Consider the following 23163-nt stretch of genomic DNA (forward strand, 5'->3'; position numbering starts at 1 on the left):
TTTAAAGAAAAATTGTTAACTGCTTGTCAAATTGCTCAGAAAAACTTAAAAAATGTACAGAACAAGATGAAAATATGGTATGATAAAGATGCCAGGGACAGAATTTTTGAGCCTGGTGATAAGGTACTTGTATTTCTGCCAGTCCCTGGACATCCTTTACAGGCTAAGTATTGTGGTCCTTATACAATAGAGAGTAAAATTAATGATTTGAATTATATTGTAAAAACTCCAGGTCGGCGCAAACAAAATAGAGTGTGTCATATTAATATGTTAAAACCATATTTTGAGCGTATTAATGTATGTGATAGTAAACCAGTTGCCACTTTAGGCATGGTTCAATTTGAGAACAATCATGACAAACCAGATGTAATTGAACAACCTTTTAGTTCTAAATCTATGGAAGAGACAGTTAGATATTGAAAAATTCAGAAATTTTGTCAAATTTAGACTCAAAAGTTGCACATCTGTCTTTTGATCGTAGAGAAGAAATAAAAACTTTGGTATTTTCTTTTAAAAATCTTTTTCCAGATGTGCCAAACAAAACCACTTCTGTTTGTCATGATGTTGATGTAGGAGATGCTTCTCCAATTAAGCAACATCCTTACCGGCTCAATCCACTCAAACTTGAAGTTATGAGAAAAGAAATTAAATATATGCTTGACAATGATATTATTGAGCCGAGTAACAGTGAATGGAGCTCTCCTTGTCTCCTTGTGCCAAAACCAGATAAAACCTATCGTTTCGTGACTGATTTCAGAAAAGTAAATTCAGTCTCAAAATCTGATTCCTATCCGATTCCAAGGATAGACGATTGTGTTGACAATATTGGTCAAGCCAAATTTGTGAGTAAATTTGATTTATTGAAAGGTTATTGGCAAGTTCCATTGACACAGAGAGCTCGTGAAATATCAGCTTTTGTTACACCAGATGGCTTATTTCAATATACTGTAATGCCGTTTGGCATGAAAAGTGCACCAGCTACATTTCAAAGAATGATCAATAATGTTATAAAAGATTTAGACTGTTGTTATGCTTATATTGATGATCTTATTGTATGTAGTGATAGCTGGGAACAACATTTAAAACATTTGTATGATACTTTTGATAGATTGTCAAAATCAAATTTGACTGTTAATCTTGGTAAAAGTGAATTTTGTCAGGCCACTGTTGATTATTTAGGGCATACAGTTGGCCAAGGTCAAGTAAAACCTATTATGGCTAAAGTGGGAGCTATTTCCAAATTTCCACCTCCTACAAATAGAAAGCAACTTATGAGATATTTAGGCATGACTGGATTTTACAGAAAATTTTGTTCAAATTTTGCTACTGTTGTTCAACCATTGACTCATCTTTTACGGAAAGATTCTAAATTTATCTGGAGTGAAAATTGTCAAAAAGCTTTTGAAAATAGCAAATCACTTTTAATTAATAGTCCAGTTCTGATTACTCCAGACTTCGAAAAACAATTTAAACTTGCCGTTGATGCAAGCGATGTAGGAATAGGAGCTGTTTTATATCAAGAGACAGATGATAATGTTGAAAAACCTATATCATATTTTTCTAAGAAATTAGATAAACATCAGAAAAATTATTCAACTATTGAAAAAGAGTGTTTTGCAATGTTGTCAGCACTTCAACATTTTGATGTATATTTTAATCCCACTGTATATCCTATTCTTGTTTATACTGATCATAATCCTCTCACCTTCATGCATAAAATGAGAAACAAGAATCAGAGGTTGACTAGGTGGAGTTTATTGTTTCAGGAATATGATGTAATTGTAAAACATATTAAGGGTAAAGATAACGTAATAGCTGATGCTTTATCTAGAGCTTATTAAATCACTTTGTATATATTATGTATTTTTGTTCATATTGTTCATGATAAGTTTTTGTTACATTAAAACTTCTTTTAAGGGGGGAGGTGTTATGATATTGTAATTATTATGTTTATTTATGTTGGCCTAATTTGTGTTGTATGACCTGATAGTTGTTTACCAAATAATCTTATAACTGTGCAGTTTATGAATCACTGGAACAATCACAGAATGATTGGAACTTTCTAGAATGATCTTTATAAAAGATGCGTAATTTAAACTTCTACGTTATTCCAGAAACTTCCGTTGTAACTTTCCAGGATTTTCCACAATGTTCCATTATAGAGTGTTCTAGAATTTTCCATGACAACACTATATATACAGACACTAAAGTTAAACTCTCATTATTAAACTTGGACATAGACATTGATAGACATTAGTATTCACAGCATTTGGATTGACACTTTTATTCTACAAACAACATCATACTGGATTGTGACATTAGTAGTGAACGTAATATTCAAATTGGATTCCGAAAGATTTCCGGATACAGATAAAGATAACAGATTGGACTCATATTTTGACAGTTAAGTTAACAGTAATATTTGTGTAATACCTTTTGTAAACATTTGTATAATAAATCTTGTTAATTTTTATAAATGATTTGTGTCTTTTGTTGGCTACAATTTAAAGGCGATTTCTGGCCGTAACAATATGCTTATGGGTTCAGAGGATACTAAAAGTTATGTTGTTGTTAAATTAACAATTGGTATTTTTAATTGTAGTGTATGTAAATTTTATACATGTATCTTTCGATATGATTCATTAGCAATGATTAGGAAACATAAACTGTCACATCTGTTACCAGGATCATTATGAAAGTTTTTTTTTCGTCTTCAGCGGACCATAAATATAGCTAACACTTATTCACTTGTTCATATTGCAATGTATTTGGTAATGTTGTTGCTTTAACGTATTGTTACTAATTTGTATTGCAGTTTTTAAATTAATTTTAAAACATAACATTTTTACTTTATTGCGTATATAATCATTAACGATCATTAACGAACAATAATCAAATCAAATATTTTATTGTCATATAAACTTTACAGTTTAATTTGTGACCAACATATATTAATACAATAAACACAATAAACATATATACATACATATTAAACATACAAAATATCAACAGCATTAAAATTTATAACAACAAACAAGTTGTTAAGAGTCCCCTGCCCTCAGTTCTAATGACTTTTTCAAGAAGGATCCTAACTTATTTGTTTGTAAAGGCGATGATGGATTTAGTAAATAATGAATTTTTTCTTCTTCATTTAAATTATTAAAGTTCTTATTTTCTGTACATATGTGATGAAAAAAGTCATTTCTTAGAGTTTTATTATACTCACAATATAGTAAAAAATGTTTCTCATCCTCTAGTATTTTACATTTATGGCAAAGACGTTCCTCTCTTGGGATTTTAAAATATCTCCCCTTTTCAATCAAGAGGGAGTGATCACTTATTCTAAATTTAGTGATTAATCTCCTTATCTGAAAATTAGATGTATTTAGATAATATTCTAGTTTGTAATCTTTTTTTAAGTTTTTTATAGAGAAAAAATTTACTTTTTATAATATCATCGATGTTTTGAAATTTATTTTGAATTCAATCTTCATATCTATTTTTCATTTTTAACTTTATATCGTTTTTTATTTTATTTACATCTTTTATGTCCTTACAAGTAGAAAGAATATTAAGGTCAACTTTAGTCTCTTTAACAATATTTTTAGCATATGTATACCATGAGTAAGTTCCTGTCAAATCTAGAGACTGTGCTAGAGAAAAAGCTTCCTTTAACAATGGATTAATATTATTATTATATAGTCTAGCTAAATATAAAAGGGTTTGTGTTTTAATAAAACATTCTATAGGCAATCTTCCTAATTCAACTCTTGCTCCTAAATTGGATGCATTTTTTCTTATCCCTAGAGTAGATTTACAAAATATAAGGATGAATTGGTGCGTGAGGAGTTTTGAAACGCTAAAACACAGTCACACACTTTAATATATATTTATAATAAATACATGAAATAATTTTCCAGATCGAATTCTGAGCTACATGTCGGCATTGAAGTATAAGGATGAATTGGTGCGTGAGGAGTTTTGAAACGCTAAAACACAGTCACACACTTTAATATATATTTATAATTAATAGACCGATCGATGTAAGTTGGGTTGTAAATGTTTAATCGTACAGACCTGATTGAAGAAGAAATTTGTGATAATATCTTAACTACACACAAGTGTGCATGGTGTGTATGTACAAACAGTTTATCTCTCGTTATTTGAATTTACCAATCATAGTGTATCGATTGTAGACCTCAATTATGGACAAAACTACTGACAAAACACAAGGTACAGTTATTGTATAGGGTATAGGGGTGTCCTGATAGTAAGATATATATCGCTTGTTTGTGCCTACTGTACAGTGGATTTTTCAAAGCTGCACGATTGTAAAATCTCTTAGAATTATATTAATGTATATATAGTATTTTACGCGATGTTTACAATCTGTCGAACATTGACACTAAGAGGTTTTGCCTAAATTAAAATCGCATAGTAAATTTAAGTTGCACTATTGATCACTATTGTAAGGGCAATTAAAGCCAATATCGGAAATCGAATAAAAAAATGCCGTTAGAATTAGGTGGTCGTGATACAATTCGACTTCAATTTTTAAACCAGAATAGTATAGAAATATAATTCTACACATTACTACTTCGTTCAGGTTTTTATTAAAAAAAAAATGGAAATTCGGAAAATGTTAGCATTATCGGCTATGGTAAAATAAATACTTACGTTTTGCCCAGAACAGATAATTTTAAATAAGATTGCCATACTCCTTATTTACGAGTTACAGCTGGTAAACAGTTTGTTTGTCTATATAGATGCATTAACCTTGAACAAGAATTCATTTTTTTTATTACAGTGTTTACTGTTATTTTCACTTTATATTTGGTCAAATGTTAAAGAAAAGATAAAAGTACTACTGTCTGCACACATGTGTAATTTACAGTCTGAGAAAATGTTAATGGACATACAAAAAAAAAGAAATAGCAGGTAACTTACTACTAACATGACTCAATACATTTTCAAAAAATTCTGTTTCTGAAAAAGCCAATATTTCAATTATTAAAAAAAACAGTACGTGGGGAACATTTTTTAAATCGCTGGACTATAAGCCTAGCATACAAGAAGGTTTGGATGGGGTTAAATGATTAAAGAATAATGCCCTTAAAAAATGAAGATTAGAGAATAACGCGCAAAAAAAATGAAGATTTGAGAAAAAAGGGGTGAAAATTAAATGTTTACAGAATAACATCCCCCTCCGGACCCCCCCCCCCCCCCCCCCATCAAGACCCTCATACAACACATGTAAATCGTTTATATAATATTTGACTAGTACAATTCTAGTTCCATACAGTCATTTATAAAGAGCTCCGAAGTACGAAAATATTACTGCACACATACATGTACATGTACAACATTAACAATTTCAGTGTTTTATCGGTTTATTAATGTAGTCAAAACGCAGAAAATTTAAATAAATAAACTAGCCTAAGGTCTTCCCTTCACATAATCCATATTATGTAAGTTTAGATAATGAATTTTAAATAAGTCATTAAACTATGCACTGAATGTTCATGCTCTACTAAGGAGTCTTTATATAAATAAGACTGTGACGACGTGGTATGGTTGCCAATAAGACAACTCTCAACAAAAGAACAAATGACGTGAAATGTGAACAACTATAATAGGTCAACGTAAAAAACTATGATTTTATACAGCAAAATCCAGACCACTTTCTGAGCTATTTTGATTTTTGGAAACACCTTTAACATTCACTGATCGACATTGCAACATTGATTTAATCAACTTTTTTAATTTCCAGATTCAACTAGTCCCTGTTGTGCACAGCGATGGATTCTAGCTTTTATTTTTTCCGCTGGATTTTTCTTTGTTTTCGCATTGAGAGTTAACTTGAGTGTTGCTTTAGTCTGCATGGTAAAGACCGAGCATGATAACACAACAATTTCAAAGATGGTCTCCACGAATGTGTCTGGAGATGCGTGTAGTGAAATTCAAGCTTCAAGTCAGAATTTTAATGAGGCAAGTGCGTACATATAACACTGAGTAATATTTGTTTCGAACTACACATTCAGCTATTTAAATATATATAGGTATATCCACTTCATTTTAATTTTTGTGGATAGTTTATATGGCAAGCCGTTCTCGTGAAAACTATGTTTAAACCATTTTTCGAAAATTTTACACACTGAGAATTACAACAAAGCACAATGAGATTTAAAAACTTCAAAACACACACTGAGAATTAAACATTACATACTGAGATTTCATAAAGACGCACTTAGATTACAAAAATGAAGAAAAAACACACTGAGAATTGAAAATTACACACTGAGAATTTAAAATTACACACTGAGATTTAAAAAAGATACACTGAGAATAAATAAACTGAAAACGCACACTGAGAATTTGAAATTACACACCGAGAATTTAAAAATCGCACACTGAGATTTGTTCACATATCTATTTAGCATACTTAATCTGAATCTATTACAAGCTTAAAACAACTAGGGGACAGAACTCGTTAGTCCTTCGATTTGGTTCCAAATTATTTATAAACAAACTTTAGAAATACAAGAACAAGAAAAATACCCACTTACTCTTATATCAAAATATAACCAAATGGTGAAAAATTTTATTGAAATTATAAGACAATATTGGAACAATCTACAAAAAAACAAAGAATGCAGTGAAATTTTTACTCAAGTGTCTCATTATAGCATATAAATGTAACAAAACTATAAAAGATTACCTTGCGAAATCAGGGTAACAGTTGGAAGACTTTTGAAAAGGGACCCATGCTTATACGATTTTAAGTTTTTTTTAAACCGATACACTGGTAGTAATGATCTAAATTATAGGCATCAAACTTATTAATATGAGCGATGTTAAGTCTTGAAATTTATTACGAATGTTGGTTGAAGGAATCGCATTTCATTATAATTACATCCCAGCTCCTTTGTTCTAACAGGGGTGATCTGAGCCAGATCCAGATCACCCCAGTTTGAGTTTTTTTGTTATGGATGCTTTCCTTTGTTTTGTAACATTTTGGCGGGAATGTCAAATCCACTATAAAACTTATAATTTATATAAATAAATAATTATACAGAAAAGACTATCAATCAAAATTCACGTAGAAAAGATCCAGTGTATATGCTGGGATTCGAACTCAAGACCTGTAACATCTCAAGCGACTACACATACAACTAAACCAGGATGAATGATACGAAATTACAGTAATTTAACATACTTAAAGGAAGCAATATCGTTTGATAAGTAGGGCGAGTTAACAGATATTTATGTAGTGGGGTTTAAACCTTTTTCGTTAATAAGTGAGTTGTCAGACCAATTGTTCAATTTGATTTACACTTTTTCAAAAGTGGGGCGAGTCGGTAAACAAGAGTGGGCGATATAGTGTGTGCCGATAGGTAAGTGGGGCGAGTTGGCATTGTTTGATATCTACTCATCGTGTTCGGGGTTCATAAAGGGTAGACATCAAATAGTAATATATATAAAGTATATTATAATGGTTGTGTGGCGTTTTAGACTAGATTTTATGAATTATAAATGGTTTTTCGTCTAATCTAAAACAGCTGGGATGTAAAATAGTTAACCCACTCGGATTTGGTGTGTCAGTCATGTCAGTGTTAGATCACCCTCTGGCCTACGGCCATCGGGGTGATCTTACACTGACACATTGCGTCCTTGTGGAACAATTATAAATGACCAAGAGTTCTTGAGATCAAGATATTAATCTGTTGAATTATTCATCTCATGAATATTCATTAGTAATTTGCATATTAATCTCAGTGTGTATTTTTGAAATCTCAGTGTGTAATTTTGAATTACCAGTGTGTGTTTTTTTATTTTTTTAAATCTCAGTGTGTAATTTCGATTTCTCAGCGTGTTATTTTAGGTTTTTAAATCTCAGTGTGTATTTTTTTTTTTTTGAAAAGAGGGTTTAAACATATTTTTGACGAGAACGGCTTGTCATAGATAGTTGTCTCATTGGCAATCAAACCACATTTCATTGTATTTAAATAATTTACGTAAACTTATAACACATACGCACTGTTATATTCTTGCAAATTAGTAAATACATGTATCATAAATATCTTGTGTTAATGAGAAAACAAAACAATTTCCATTTAGATCGTTTGACTTGCATATAGATTCAGATACTTTATTGTTGCTTTTTATTTGCTCGTTTAACCTACAACATATATTCAAACATCTTATTTAGATTTTATTTGCTCATTTGAAAAGAACTGAGGTAATCGTTCTGGGAAGTAACATAACTAACCAAACCATGACCAACTGAATCAAACTGACAAATTCACTGTAATAATCGCTCATCTGTATTACATAACGACGTTATTTACCAATGTTATTTCAACTGATCGGGCGGAGCTTACATTTTAATTTGCTAAGGACAGTCTATTTGAAGATATGTGTGATAAGGATGATTGCCGTTATGATTATTACTGATTTCTAATAACCCATCAGTGTTATCAAAGGAATTTACAAAAGAATGACTACATTTCATTGATGAGTTTGTCCTAAATCACCTACCAATAGATGGACTGGTATATTATGAGCGAACTGGTTAAACTCCGCCCAGTCAAGTGAATTAAATCGAGTAATACTAGCCGAGTTCTTCACGTAAGTTTTTGTCTGTTTCAGAGAGCAGAATTTGACTGGGATAAGGAAACTAGATCATCTTTACTGTCTGCATTTTTCTATGGCTACATTATTACCCAGATTCCTGGAGGTTGGCTTGCTGATAGGTTTGGGGGGACACGTGTCTTTGGAATCGCAATGGGTGTTTCCGGAATATGCACTGTGTTGTTACCGGTTTGTGCCAGAACCTCGGTCGTTTTGGTATTTATTCTTCGTGTGATATTAGGACTTGTTCAGGTAAGAGTTATCAGGTAATAGGTGAAGTTGAAATCATCCCTTCGGAAAATTTACGGACGCCATCATGAGTTGGTTGACCGTTATTGAATATCCGTTTCACAGATGATATATATGTTCCTTATGTCGTTACTACAATCTCGTTCCCTTTTCAGTAATATGACCTACCGAATTAGACAATTTATCGGGTTTGTAATAACACGAGCAACACGACGAGTGCCACATGTGGAGCAGGATCTGCCTACTCTTCCGGAGCACCTAAGATCACCCCCGTTTTTTTAAGGGGTTTGTGTTGCTTAGTTTTAGTTTTCTTTGTTGTGTGTTGTGTAATTTTATTTGTCTGTTTTCTTTTTCTTTTTTAGTCATGGTTTTGTCACTTTATTTTCAATCTATGTCTTGGAATGTGCCTCTGGTACGTTTCGTCCCTCTTCCCTTATATATAACAGCGACATTTCTTTCAATTTAATTTTCAACTCAAGGAACTCCGTGTAAAATGTGATATCGGCATGTAAATGTGATTTTCTGATAACATTACATTACATATTTTGTATTATATATCTGTACTCAAAATTGCAAGTCTGTAAACTACATCATGAGATTAGAGATATTTGCCAACAGTGTTAAAAGGTATATTGATGATTATGGTTAAAGTTGAAATAATGAATGACTGCTATTCAGCTCCGTTTCGGTGGACCAAGATTATCTCAGGTGTTTTATATAATATGAAAGGCAAGATGTGAAATGACTGCCCATGAGACCAACTAAACGTCACCTCACGGCTTTAAACAATGGGTGAAAAAAAGTAAGCTAAACATCCCCCGAAATGAACCCGTAAGCATTCAGTATTAGAAAATTCATACAAGCAGCCTGCGTTTTGTTAATTCTTTGTGCTATCAATTTGCATCAGTGCTTATTGATATAGAAGGATATTTCAATATTATATTATATAGATATATGTACAATGCGGATTACCTGTGTAAAGGACTATTTTTTAGGGCGTAGTTCATCCGGCGTGTTATTCCTTATGGGGAAGATGGGCGCCTCGATTTGAGACAAGCAAATTGTTAGCAGTATCGGGTGTTGGTAAGAATGTGGATAATTAGTTGAAATATATTATAAAATGAAGGTGAACCTTTAAATTTCAATTGGTATCAATCAAGAATTGAGTATTAGTATTGAAAAGTCACAGGCTCTGCCAGTATTTAATACATTAGCTAGGATTGCACTATGTCATCGTTACTTTGGATCTTAATTTTGCCATTCCAAGCTTGTTCACTTTTTTATCTTTTCTTCCGATATGTGATGCTTAGTTGCCTCATTGGGACTTTACCACATCTCCTATGTCGTACACGTTTTATTGACCCTAATTGAATGATAATTTAGAGTCAGAAATATTTAAATATTTACACATATTATAAAAAATTTATAATCTGTAGTCGCCGTTTCAGAATTTAATGCATTCTGGGTAATATTTTCAAAATCGTACACCAAAACATTGTGATTGGTTTGAAATGTATTTAACAATGGAACCTTAACCAATGACGGAACGTTATTTTCATTTTGGTGTACATACAATGAGATTACCCATAGGCTTAGTCCTGTGAAAAATCTGAAAAGACTATTTATTTAATTATTTAAATAAATGTTGAAGCGTCATATTTCCAGGAGCTGTCATTGGCATTATAACAACTTTTGCAACCTCTGGTTTGTTATGTGAATATGGATTTGATAATGGATGGGGTTCCATATTTTATATAACAGGTAAATACATATAATCTATAGTAAACAGCTAAAAAACAACAAAAACGAGAAAAGTTATAAATATATTTATAGATCCGTTTTTTATATTCAAGTTATGGTCATAAAAAAGGATATAAGGGAACTTCAAGGAAGAGAAAGTTTTGACGTAATGCATTTCACAATTAATTTTAACATCTGCATTGCTATGGAAAATAAACTCATCGTAGATACCAGGACTAAACTTTGTATATACGTCAGACGCGCGTGTCATCTGCAAATGACTCATCAGTGACGCTCGAATCCAAAAAAGTTTAAAAGTCCAAATCAAGTATGAAGTTGAAGAGCATTGAGGACCAAATTCCTAAAAGTTTTGCCAAATACAGCTAAGGTAATATGCCTGAGGTAGAAAAGCCTTAGTATTTCAAAAAATCTAAATTTTGTAAACCGTTAATTTATAAATATAACCATATCGATGATAATTCATGTCAGTCCAAAAGTGCTGACTACTGGGCTGGTGATACCCTCGGGGAAATAAATCTCCACCAGCAGTTGCATCGACCCAGTAGATACCAGGTCTAAATTTTGTATGTACGCCAGACGCGCGTTTCGTCTACAAAAAACTCATCAGTGACGCTCGAATCCAAAAAAGTTTAAAACATTCACATTTTATTGTAATTCACACGGTGTAGAAAATAATACATGTATGGCTTTTATGCATCGGCTGTGGCAATATCCGATACTCAAACTGATAAATTAATCTTTTTTGTACGACCGCAAAAATTTTAATTTTTCGTCGTATATTGCTATCCCGTTGGCGTCGTCGTCAGCGTCGTCGTCGTCGTCCGAATACTTTTAGTTTTCGCACTCAAACTTTAGTAAAAGTGAATAGAAATCGATGAAATTTTGACACAAGGTTTATGACCACAAAAGGAAGGTTGGGATTGATTTTGGGAGTTTTGGTCCCAACATTTTTGGAATTAGGGGCCAAAAAGGGCCCAAATAAGCATTTTCTTAGTTTTCGCACTATAACTTTAATTTAAGTGAATAGAAGTCTATGAAATTTTGACACAAGGTTTATGACCACAAAAGGAAGGTTGGGATTGATTTTGGGAGTTGAGGTCCCAACAGTTTAGGAATTAGGGGCCAACAAGGGGCCCAAATAAGCATTATTCTTGGTTTTCGCACCATAACTTAAGTATAAGTAAATAGAAATCTATGAAATTTAAACACAAGGTTTGTGACTATAAAAGGAAGGTTGGGTTTGATTTTGGGAGTTTTGGTCCCAACAGTTTAGGCATAAGGGGCCCAAAGGGTCCAAAATTGAACTTTGTTTGATTTCATCAAAAATTGAATAATTGGTATTCTTTGATATGCTAAATCTAACTGTGTATATAGATTCTTAATTTTTGGTTCCGTTTTCAAATTGGTCTATTCTTAATTTTTGGTCCCGTTTTTCAAATTGGTCTACATTAAGGTCCAAAGGGTCCAAAATTAAACTTAGTTTGATTTTAATAAAAATTGAATCCTTGGGGTTCTTTAATATGTTGAATCTAAAAATGTACTTAGATTTTTGATTATAGGCCCAGTTTTCAAGTTGGTCCAAATCAGGGTCCAAAATTAAACTTTGTTTGATTTCATCAAAAATTGAATAATTGAGGTTCTTTGATATGCCAAATCTAACTGTGTATGTAGATTCCTATTTTTTGGTCCCGTTTTCAAATTGGTCTACATTAAAGTCCAAAGGGTCCAAAATTAAACTAAATTTGATTTTAACAAAAATTGAATTATTGGGCTTTTTTGATAGGCTGAATCTAAACATGTATTTAGATTTTTGTTTATGGGCCCAGTTTTCAAGTTGGTTCAAATCAGGATCCAAAATTATTATATTAAGTTTTGTGCAATAGCAAGACATTTTCAATTGCTCAGTATTGCGCAATAGCAAGAAATCTTCAATTGCACAGTATTGTGCAATAGCAAATATTTTCAATTGCACAGTATTGCGCAATAGCTAGAAATATCTAATTGCACAATATTGTGCAATAGCAAGAAATTTTCAATTGATTGGAGTTATCTTTCTTTGTCCAGAATAGTAGTTGAGTCAACTTAAATCATTGTTTTATACAATATACAATGTATTTTCACTTTTACTACCAACTGATAAATTAAAACAATCTTTACCATTCAGTGATAACAAGCACCTTTTGTTACATTTTAATATTTTATGATGTATTTAAATGAGTAGTTATTGTTGCAAACTCCATTAGAAATTTGAATTGAGATCAGTTTTGGAAAAAGAGAAAGGGGGATGTGAAAAAAAAATGGGGGGGGGGGGGGGTTAAATTTTTCTCATTTCAGATTTCATAAATAAAAGGAAATTTCTTGAAACATTTTTTTGAGAGGATTAATATTCAGCAGCATAGTGAATTGCTCAAAGGCAAAAAAAAATTTAAGTTCATTAGACCACATTGATTCTGTGTCAGAAACCTATGCTGTGTCAACTATTTAATCACAATCAAAATTTAGAGCTGTATCCAGCTTGAATGTTGTGTCCATACTTGCCCCAACCGTTCAGGGTTCAACCTCTGCAGTCGTATAAAGCTGCACCCTGCGAAGCATCTGGTTCTCAGATATACTAGTCAACAAAAGAAACGATACAAGACTTTTTTTTTCAAATTAAAGATAAAGTTTTCCGTTCATTGGACCAACATTGAAGGAAGTAATACTTAATCATTATGGGAATATAAATCCATTTAAAAAAAAAAAAATCTTTTGTGACGTTTTTTCGCGATTTTTTTTTTTTTACAAAATTTACATAAAACGACAATTTTAAAAACAGAAGTTCCAACTAATGATGCCAACCTCTCATTTAAAGGTAAAGACAGTGTTTGTTTTTCAATTTGTTTTTAAAAATCATACAGTTTCTTCGTTCATAAGTCAAAGTTCGGCCCCACGAGAAATCGTTAAAATGTATACATTATCAACTGATTTACCATAGACAGTATGTGTAAAGTGATATTCAAAAAGCGGTAACAATCTTAAAACTAATCCGAAAGGTTCCAAATTTACTGTGTATTGTTTTCATATCTAAAGCATTGATTTGAGACGAAAATAAAAAAAAAAAAGTTTTTGCAATTTTTGAGATTTCAAAAAAACACTTTTTTTCCCAAAAATTAAAAAAAAAACAATATTTCAACCCATTAGTTACAACATGAACATAACTTGATTAGCATATTGAATATTTTAAAACATATTTGAAATTTTATTTAGTACTTAAAAAATTATGTGTCGATTTTTTATTCAATTCCGCAAAACTAATTTACACCCTATGATCGTTTACACGGAATTTAGATACTTTCCGAAAAGTTTTGATTTTCATTATCACATGTGCATACATTGCAAATAAAAGCTTTTTAAAATAGTGTATATCATTTTGTTTTATATGTAACACTTTTTGATTAATTTATCGTTTCTTTTGTTGACTAGTATACATCTGATGAGCGAACGAAAAATATAACATTGTACAAAGACTTTTGAAATTTATTTCAAAGCCACTCTAATTGAGAAAAAACAACAACAAAGGAGCGAATTTATATTAAACAGGAGTAGATTAGTGAACTATGGTAGCGATACCAATACCGACAACACAAAACACTACCATGAAAATTAAAGATTGAGCATGCGCAATACGAACACTACAAATATTCAGGAATAAACTCAGTGTTGCGGAAGCACTGAATACATGCAATTACTTAGAGGGGACTTAAAACAGCAAGGTAATCGAATTCGCATAAAAATGTTTGTTATACCCTTTTGAAAATAATATAGCGCTTCAACTGTTTAAGTTCCTATACGTCCTTGGCTTTCAAATATTTAGCTTTTGGCGTTTTTGAGGAAATAAAATACATAAAAGGGCATCGAACGTATTAAATTTATTTTTTTATAGGTGGTCTGTGTTGTATTTGGACGGTTCTTTGGTTTTATAACGTAAGAGATTCCCCTAGTAAACACCCAAGGATTTCCGAAGTAGAAAGAGCGTATATCGAAAACAATGTTGCATTTGATACAAGAAAAAAGGTAACAGAAATACAATAAGTGACCATCGATAAAGCTGTTCGATAATCAGTGACGAATAGTCAAATGGACTATCACAATAGCGTTCACTTCGTATTTACATCGGTGTTCTTATGCATATAGCTTTTTATTCATTGGTCTTTTTTTAAACAGTAATTGATTGATTTATTTACATCTGAAACATTGTAAAATATTTAATGAAACATAGTCCAGTGTAACCTATAGAGTTATACTGTGTATACATATAACTACATAGTCCTCATTTGTTTTTAAAAGCAGATCTCGTATATTCATTGTTACATGGAGCCGAATAAGACTGACCCTTATGCTGCATATTTTTTTTATCATAACTTAGTACATATCGAGAATCGGCCATAATCTATCAAACACTCAGGTTTTTTTTGTATTTTTTTAAAAGCATTTCGGATATTGAATATGATCGATAAAACATTGTTAAACCACAACGTTTAACAATTTAAGAATTGAATGCTCTACTTTTTGTAAATTCATTCGGGTGTGAAAGCGTTGACCGAAGTATATTTTGTATGAAGGGCGGAAGCGCTTCATTCTAATAATGTGCGCACGGTCAACTGTTTTACAACCCTATGAAATTACAAAAAGAAGCTTTCAATAATACTTATAACTACATTTTTAAGTTATGATCATGAAAACATCATTTCTACCAAGTTTTTCTTTCCGTCTCGTGAGGTTATTGCCGGGGGTTTCAACAAAAGCTATGGTATAATTTACGAAACACCATCAAACTGTCCAAAAGATATGAAATATCTATAACTTACCTGTGCACTTTATTGTGGGAGCTCGTGTCATCATGAATGTTACATTTCATTGTGTAATGAATGTTAATTTCAAAAGGACGCGTGATTACTGTAAGCCAGAATCAAGATAACGTATCATCATGAAACACACATGGAAATGTAATTATTAATCTATGATATATGCAGTTGATAAAAAAATAAACATGATAAAGAACGAACAGACTACATTGAGAAAGACTTGGTGGTCCTGCTATTATCTGTAGTGAATTATAATATTGCGTTCGTATCAAAGAGATTAAAATTATTTTATAAAAGTTTACCGATGTTAACATTTTGTTGATTTTTTTTTAATACATAATTCAATACATAATTAAGACATATACAGAAAATCACAAGAACACAAAATCGGGTGAGTACACCGGGAAATCGTCTCTTGCGATCCATGAATTGTCCTTTGTGCAAGACGTCACAATTCAAGGGATGGCACTTTATCAAAAAACAACTCTTATAGATACAAGGATTACTATTTATACTGCAATCAGCTATTTTACTATACAGATAAAGCTATACGTATAAACGTTAGCTTTATACGTCAATGACCTCAACTCACCTATAAGCCCCGCCTACTTACAACGTCACGTCACAACCATGACAACGTGTAGTAACAATGGTCAAACTTTTATGAATTTAAACCTGTTATGTCTTCAAATTGGTAATTTATATACCCTGTTTATCAAATGCTATTAATTAAATTCATTTTCCCTTTCTAATTCCTTAAATTGTCAATGCTTACCGCCTAGACTACGCTCATAGGGAAATACCCCAAAATGGTACCCCAAGGGGGAAATTCCAAACACATTTTTTTAATAATATTTGTTTCATATTTTTATTTTTTTTTTATTATATTATCGATTTCAGTATAAAAACAATATACGTATAGTGTCTTGAAATATGAAATTTATTTGTATTCGGCACGAAACGGGAAAATGCTCGGTAGAACCTCGCATTTTCCCGTTTCTAAGCCTCATACAAATAAATTTCATATTTCAAGACACTATACGTATATTGTCTAATTGTGTACGCCTGTTACACGTTTCGTCTTCAAAAGACTCAATAGTGATGTTCAAATCAATTTTTTAAAGATAATAAGGCACACTCTGTGTTATAACATACCAGATATTACGTCTATCGTTTTAGAGATAATAAAGCACACTCTGTGTTATTACATACCAGATATTACGTCTATCGTTTTAAAGATAATAAGGCACACTCTGTGTTATTACATACCAGATATTACGTCTATCGTTTTAAAGATAATAAGGCACACTCTGTGTTATTACATACCAGATATTACGTAAGGCACACTCTGTTTTATTACATACCAGATATTACGTCTATCGTTTTAAAGATAATAAGGCACACTCTGTGTTATTACATACCAGATATTACGTCTATCGTTTTAAAGATAATAAGGCACACTCTGTGTTATTACATACCAGATATTACGTCTATCGTTTTAAAGATAATAAGGCACACTCTGTTTTATTACATACCAGATATTACGTCTATCGTTTTAAAGATAATAAGGCACACTCTGTGTTATTACATACCAGATATTACGTCTATCGTTTTAAAGATAATAAGGCACACTCTGTGTTATTACATACCAGATATTACGTCTATCGTTTTAAAGATAATAAGGCACACTCTGTGTTATTACATACCAGATATTACGTCTATCGTTTTAAAGATAATAAGGCACACTCTGTGTTATTACATACCAGATATTACGTCTATCGTTTTAAAGTTAATAAGGCACACTCTGTGTTATTACATACCAGATATTACGTCTATCGTTTTAGAGTGTTAGTTTACATCATACATTTTTATCAAAGGACCCAAAATATTTTCTTATACCTGTTATGTAACAAAAAAGGAAAATAACAATATTTCTCAAATTTGTTATTTTTAAACTATAATACAGAACATGACAACACCCTGGAAAGACATGGTGAAATCTGCCCCACTATGGGCGTTACTTATATGTCACTCATGTAGCAACTGGGCGGATTATACATTAATGACAAGTTTGCCTGTATTCATGAAAGAAGTATTGAGGTTCGATATTAAAAGTGTAAGTATATTTCATCTGTCACTAGGAACGTTTGTTTATGAATTAAAGTTTAAATTGCGTTACAAATTGTTTTTGGCTTTAATTTGAATATCCTGCGTTCCCAGACTTCAGAACATTGCATGCACACCAATTTATAATTAAAAAAAAACCGCCTTTATACTACCAAAATACAAGGATACGTTTTATGTCAACTATGCACTCAATGGTATTACTAAGCTCACAGTAAATTTCTTTATAAACAGAACTTTTCTGACCTTTCTCGTCAACGTAAGGTCTTTGTAGATAGTCAAAGCAAAGGATATATATACAAAACAGTTCATTAATTATATTGTCAAATAAAGAGGCCCAAATTGCAGTATAATTACAACATTTTTTCACAATGATATTGGTGATTATAGAAAATCGGTATATAAAACTATTTCTGGTGCGGACGACATATTTTTGATGACTATCACATCTAAGCAGACATGCAAACAAAACGATCTCTAATGGAACAATCGAAGTCCTGGCTGTAATGTCAGAAGAAGTTAAAAATTACACATTCGCTTTAAATATTTAATTGATTTAATATCTTTTTATTGTCTAAAAAATAAATTATAAATAGGTACAAATAAAGCAGATTGGAGGAGGTATAAGAGTTACCGCCAATAAATACCAACTACTAGTATACCATTCCAAGACCGTTGAAAACGTAAAATATTTCATGAGGTCATCGTGTCTCATATTTGTTTTTTAATTGATTGAAAATCGATTCTTTTTATTGGTAATTTAGAACGGAGCATTATCAGCGACTCCATATATATGTTCATCCGTTAGTGTTTTACTGGTAGCACACTTAGCAGATAGACTTAGAAGTAAACACATACTTACAACGACTCAAACAAGGAAGATGTTTCAAAGTATTGGCAAGTAAATATGTTATTATTATTATTAATTTTTAATGCAAAACCGACCATTGAGTCCGCGTAAAAAATATACAAACTGTCATCTGGCTTTCTATTATAATTTTATATTAATAAAATTGAGATTGGAAATGAGGAATGTGTCAAAGAGACAACAAACCGACCATAGAACAGACAACAACCCGACCATAGAACAGACAATAGCAGAAGGTCACCAACAGATCTTCAATGCAGCGAGAAACTCCCGCACCCGGAAGTATGTAGTTGACATTGTTTCGTCTGATTAAATGTTGTCTGGAACTATAAAGTCACGGCTAGCTACGGCAAAAGATCGTATTTAATAAACACAAAGAGTGTGTTTTCAAAAAAAAACATTTTCACTAATTGATTCTTATTCATAAAATCAATACAACTCTACAGCAGCAATTTACTGAGAATGAAGCGACATTGGTATTTGGTTATTGCTTTTTACATTGTTACAAATATTTTACGCAATTCATTAAATATATCATGACTGTTACAATGGACAAGGTTATGTTAATAAATATAAATTATTCAAATTCTACACAAACTGTACAGACATATATAAAATCTATCAACGATCTGCAATTTACCCACAACTACTCCGTGTTTCCTAATGCCAAGGATAACTCAGGTGGGGAACATCTTAATCTACAAATTGAAATCTTATACATGTTATGTATGCAAACTAAATATCTATAACGACAAAGATTCAAATATTAATTTACTTCAGCATTTATTGGAGGATCAATTTTTCTGGTAGCAACAGGATTTGTTCCATGTTCTAAACGGGAGCTTGCAGTTGTTTTTCTCTGCACTGCTGTCTTTGCAAATGGATCCAATGCCGCTGGATACGGTGCAAATCACATTGATATAGCTCCTAAGTAAGTTTAAATATTTAAAACCAAATTAATATAATAAATCGATCCAAACAAGAGTTAATGTCATCTTTAGTATTTTGTTTGTTAATACAGTATGTATTGCAATATCATGAATAATGGCAGTCCGTGTATTTGGCACAACTTTTTAGCTCACCTGGCCCGAAGGGCCAAGTGAGCTTTTCTCATCACTTGGCGTCCGTCGTCCGTCGTCGTCGTCCGTCGTCTGTCGTCCGTCGTCCGTCGTCCGTCGTCGTTAACTTTTACAAAAATCTTCTCCTCTGAAACTACTGGGCCAAATCAAACCAAACTTGGCCACAATCATCATTGGGGTATCTAGTTTAAAAAATGTGTGGCGTGACCCGGTCAACCAACCAAGATGGCCGCCACGGCTAAAAATAGAACATAGGGGTAAAATGCATTTTTTGGCTTATAACTCAAAAACCAAAGCATTTAGAGCAAATCTGACATGAGTTAAAATGTGTATCAGGTCAAGATCTATCTGCCCTGAAATTTTCAGATGAATCGGTCAATCGGTTGTTGGGTTGCTGCCCCTGAATTGGTAATTTTGAGGAAATTTTGCTGTTTTTGGTTATTATCTTGAATATTATTATAGATAGAGATAAACTGTAAACAGCAATAATGTTCAGCAAAGTAAGATCTACAAATAAGTCAACATGACCAAAATGGTCAGTTGACCTGTTTAGGAGTTATTGCCCTTTATAGTCAATTTTTAACCATTTTTCGTTAATTAAAGTAATCTTTTACAAAAATCTTCTCCTCTGAAACTACTGGGCCAAATTAATCCAAACTTGGCCACAATCATCTTTGGGGTATCTAGTTTAAAAAATGTGTGGCGTGACCTGGTCAACCAACCAAGATGGCCGCCACGGCTAAAAATAGAACAAAGGGGTAAAATACAGTTTTTGGCTTATAACTCAAAAACCAAAGCATTTTGAGGAAATCTGACATGGGGATAAAAATGTTTATCAGGTCGAGATCTATCTGCCCTGAAATTTTCAGATGAATCGGTCAATCGGTTGTTGGGTTGCTGCCCCTGAATTGGTAATTTTGAGGAAATTTTGCTGTTTTTGGTTATTATCTTGAATATTATTATAGATAGAGATAAACTGTAAACAGCAATAATGTTCAGCAAAGTAAGATCTACAAATAAGTCAACATGACCAAAATGGTCAGTTGACCTGTTTAGGAGTTATTGCCCTTTATAGTCAATTTTTAACCATTTTTCGTTAATTAAAGTAATCTTTTACAAAAATCTTCTCCTCTGAAACTACTGGGCCAAATTAATCCAAACTTGGCCACAATCATCTTTGGGGTATCTAGTTTAAAAAATGTGTGGCGTGACCTGGTCAACCAACCAAGATGGCCGCCACGGCTAAAAATAGAACAAAGGGGTAAAATACAGTTTTTGGCTTATAACTCAAAAACCAAAGCATTTTGAGGAAATCTGACATGGGGATAAAAATGTTTATCAGGTCGACATCTATCTGCCCTGAAATTTTCAGATGAATCGGTCAATCGGTTGTTGGGTTGCTGCCCCTGAATTGGTAATTTTGAGGAAATTTTGCTGTTTTTGGTTATTATCTTGAATATTATTATAGATAGAGATAAACTGTAAACAGCAATAATGTTCAGCAAAGTAAGATCTACAAATAAGTCGACATGACCAAAATGGTCAGTTGACCCGTTTAGGAGTTATTGCCCTTTATAGTCAATTTTTAACCATTTTTCGTAAATTAAAGTAATCTTTTACAAAAATCTTCTCCTCTGAAACTACTGATCCAAATTTATCCAAACTTGGCCACAATCATCTTTGGGGTATTTAGTTTAAAAAATGTGTGGCGTGACCTGGTCAACCAACCAAGATGGCCGCCACCACTAAAAATAGAACATAGGGGTAAAATGCAGTTTTTGGCTGATAACTCAAAAACCAAAGCATTTTGAGGAAATCTGACAGGGATAAAAATGTTTATCAGGTCAAGATCTATCTGCCCTGAAATTTTCAGATGAATCGGTCAATCGGTTGTTGGGTTGCTGCCCCTGAATTGGTAATTTTGAGGAAATTTTGCTGTTTTTGGTTATTATCTTGAATATTATTATAGATAGAGATAAATTGTAAACAGCAATAATGTTCAGCAAAGTAAGATCTACAAATAAGTCAACATGACCAAAATGGTCAGTTGACCCCTTTAGGAGTTATTTCCCTTTATAGTCAATCTTTAACCATTTTTCATAAATCTAAGTAATCTTTTACAAAATCTCCACTGAAACTACTAGGCCACAATCATCTTTGGGGTATCTAGTTTGAAAAATGTGTCCGATGACCTGGCCATTCAACCAAGATGGCCGCCACGGCTAAAAATAGAACATAGGGGTAAAATGCAGTTTTTGGCTTATAACTATGAAACCAAAGCATCTAGAGCAAATCTGACAAGAAGTTAAATTGTTAATCAAGTCAATATCTATCTGCCCTGAATTTTTCAGATGAATTGGACAACTGGTTGTTGGGTTGCTGCCCTCCAATTGGTAATTTTTAAAGAAATTTTGCCGTTTTTGGTTATCTTAAATACTATTATAGATAGCGATAAACTGTAAACAGCAATAATGTTCAGCAAAGTAAGATCTACAAATAAGTCAACATGACCTAAATGGTCAATTGACCCCTTAAGGAGTTATTGCCCTTTATAGTCAATTTTTAACAATTTTCATTAATTTGGTAAATTTATGTAAATTTTTACCAAATATAGTTCTCTGTTACTAATGGGCAAAGTTCATTATAGATATAATTGTAAGAAGCAAAATCGTTCAGTAAAGTTAGAACTTCAAACACATCACCATCACCAAAATACAATTTTGTCATGAATCCATTTGTGTCCTTTGTTTAATATGCACATAGACCAAGGTGAGCGACACAGGCTCTTTAGAGCCTCTAGTTTGTTATTATCTTGAATATTATTATAGATAGAGATAAACTGTAAACAGCAATAATGTTCAGCAAAGTAAGAACTAAAAATAAGTCAGTCTGACCAAAATAGTCAATTGACCCCCTAAGGAGTTATTGCCCATCATAGTCAATTTTTAACAATTTTCTTAAAATTTGAAGATTTTCAATAACATTTTCCACAGAAAGTACTGTTATAGATAGAGATAATTGTAAGCAGCAAGAATGTTTAGTAAAGTAAGATCTACAAGCACATCACCATCACCAAAACACAATTTTGTCATGAATCCATCTGTGTCCATTGTTTAATATTCACATGGACCAAGGTGAGCGACACAGGCTCTTTAGAGCCTCTAGTTTGGAATTTAGGGCCCTCAATGCTCTTCAACTTTGTACTTGTTTGGCTTTTTAAATTTTTTGATATGATCGTCACTAATGTGTCTTTTGTAAACGAAACGCGCGTCTGGCGTATTAAATTTATTTTAGAACATACTCACCCCTTCTCGACCAATGAAAAGTCAGTTTTTCACCCTCTAATTTTCATAGTACATGGTTTTCAATTTCCTTCCCAAAAATCACTTCTTTAAGTATCATTCTTTTAATAACCCCCACTAATTTCAACACCCCCGAACAGTGAAATTTTTATCGCGAACAGTAGAATTTTATTACATAATCTGAAAGATGAAACCTTGAACTTCACAGGAAAAATACTCCCACTGCTCACAGCTGTGAAAAATCTTTTATAAAAGTATCAGTTCATTATGTAAAGCCATTATTATAGCATTTTTTTCAACTAAAA

At 32.2% G+C, this 23163-nt stretch overlaps 1 protein-coding gene across 1 annotated transcript in view; it reads left to right on the forward strand.

Moving 5' to 3' along the window:
* The first annotated feature begins 267 nt into the window (after positions 1 to 267).
* Positions 268 to 23163, forward strand: part of LOC139483433 (sialin-like) — a 28690-nt gene continuing 5794 nt past the window's right edge. Inside the window, exons 1-9 of the mRNA XM_071267454.1 lie at positions 268 to 408; positions 4808 to 4938; positions 8634 to 8883; positions 9876 to 9963; positions 10546 to 10641; positions 14564 to 14694; positions 17452 to 17601; positions 18374 to 18506; positions 19258 to 19408. Coding sequence (XP_071123555.1) covers positions 268 to 408; positions 4808 to 4938; positions 8634 to 8883; positions 9876 to 9963; positions 10546 to 10641; positions 14564 to 14694; positions 17452 to 17601; positions 18374 to 18506; positions 19258 to 19408 — 1271 coding nt within the window. The remainder of the gene's footprint in view (positions 409 to 4807; positions 4939 to 8633; positions 8884 to 9875; positions 9964 to 10545; positions 10642 to 14563; positions 14695 to 17451; positions 17602 to 18373; positions 18507 to 19257; positions 19409 to 23163) is intronic.

Source organism: Mytilus edulis, chromosome 7, assembly GCF_963676685.1.
Source record: "Mytilus edulis chromosome 7, xbMytEdul2.2, whole genome shotgun sequence".
In the NCBI taxonomy this organism is placed as follows: domain Eukaryota; kingdom Metazoa; phylum Mollusca; class Bivalvia; order Mytilida; family Mytilidae; genus Mytilus; species Mytilus edulis.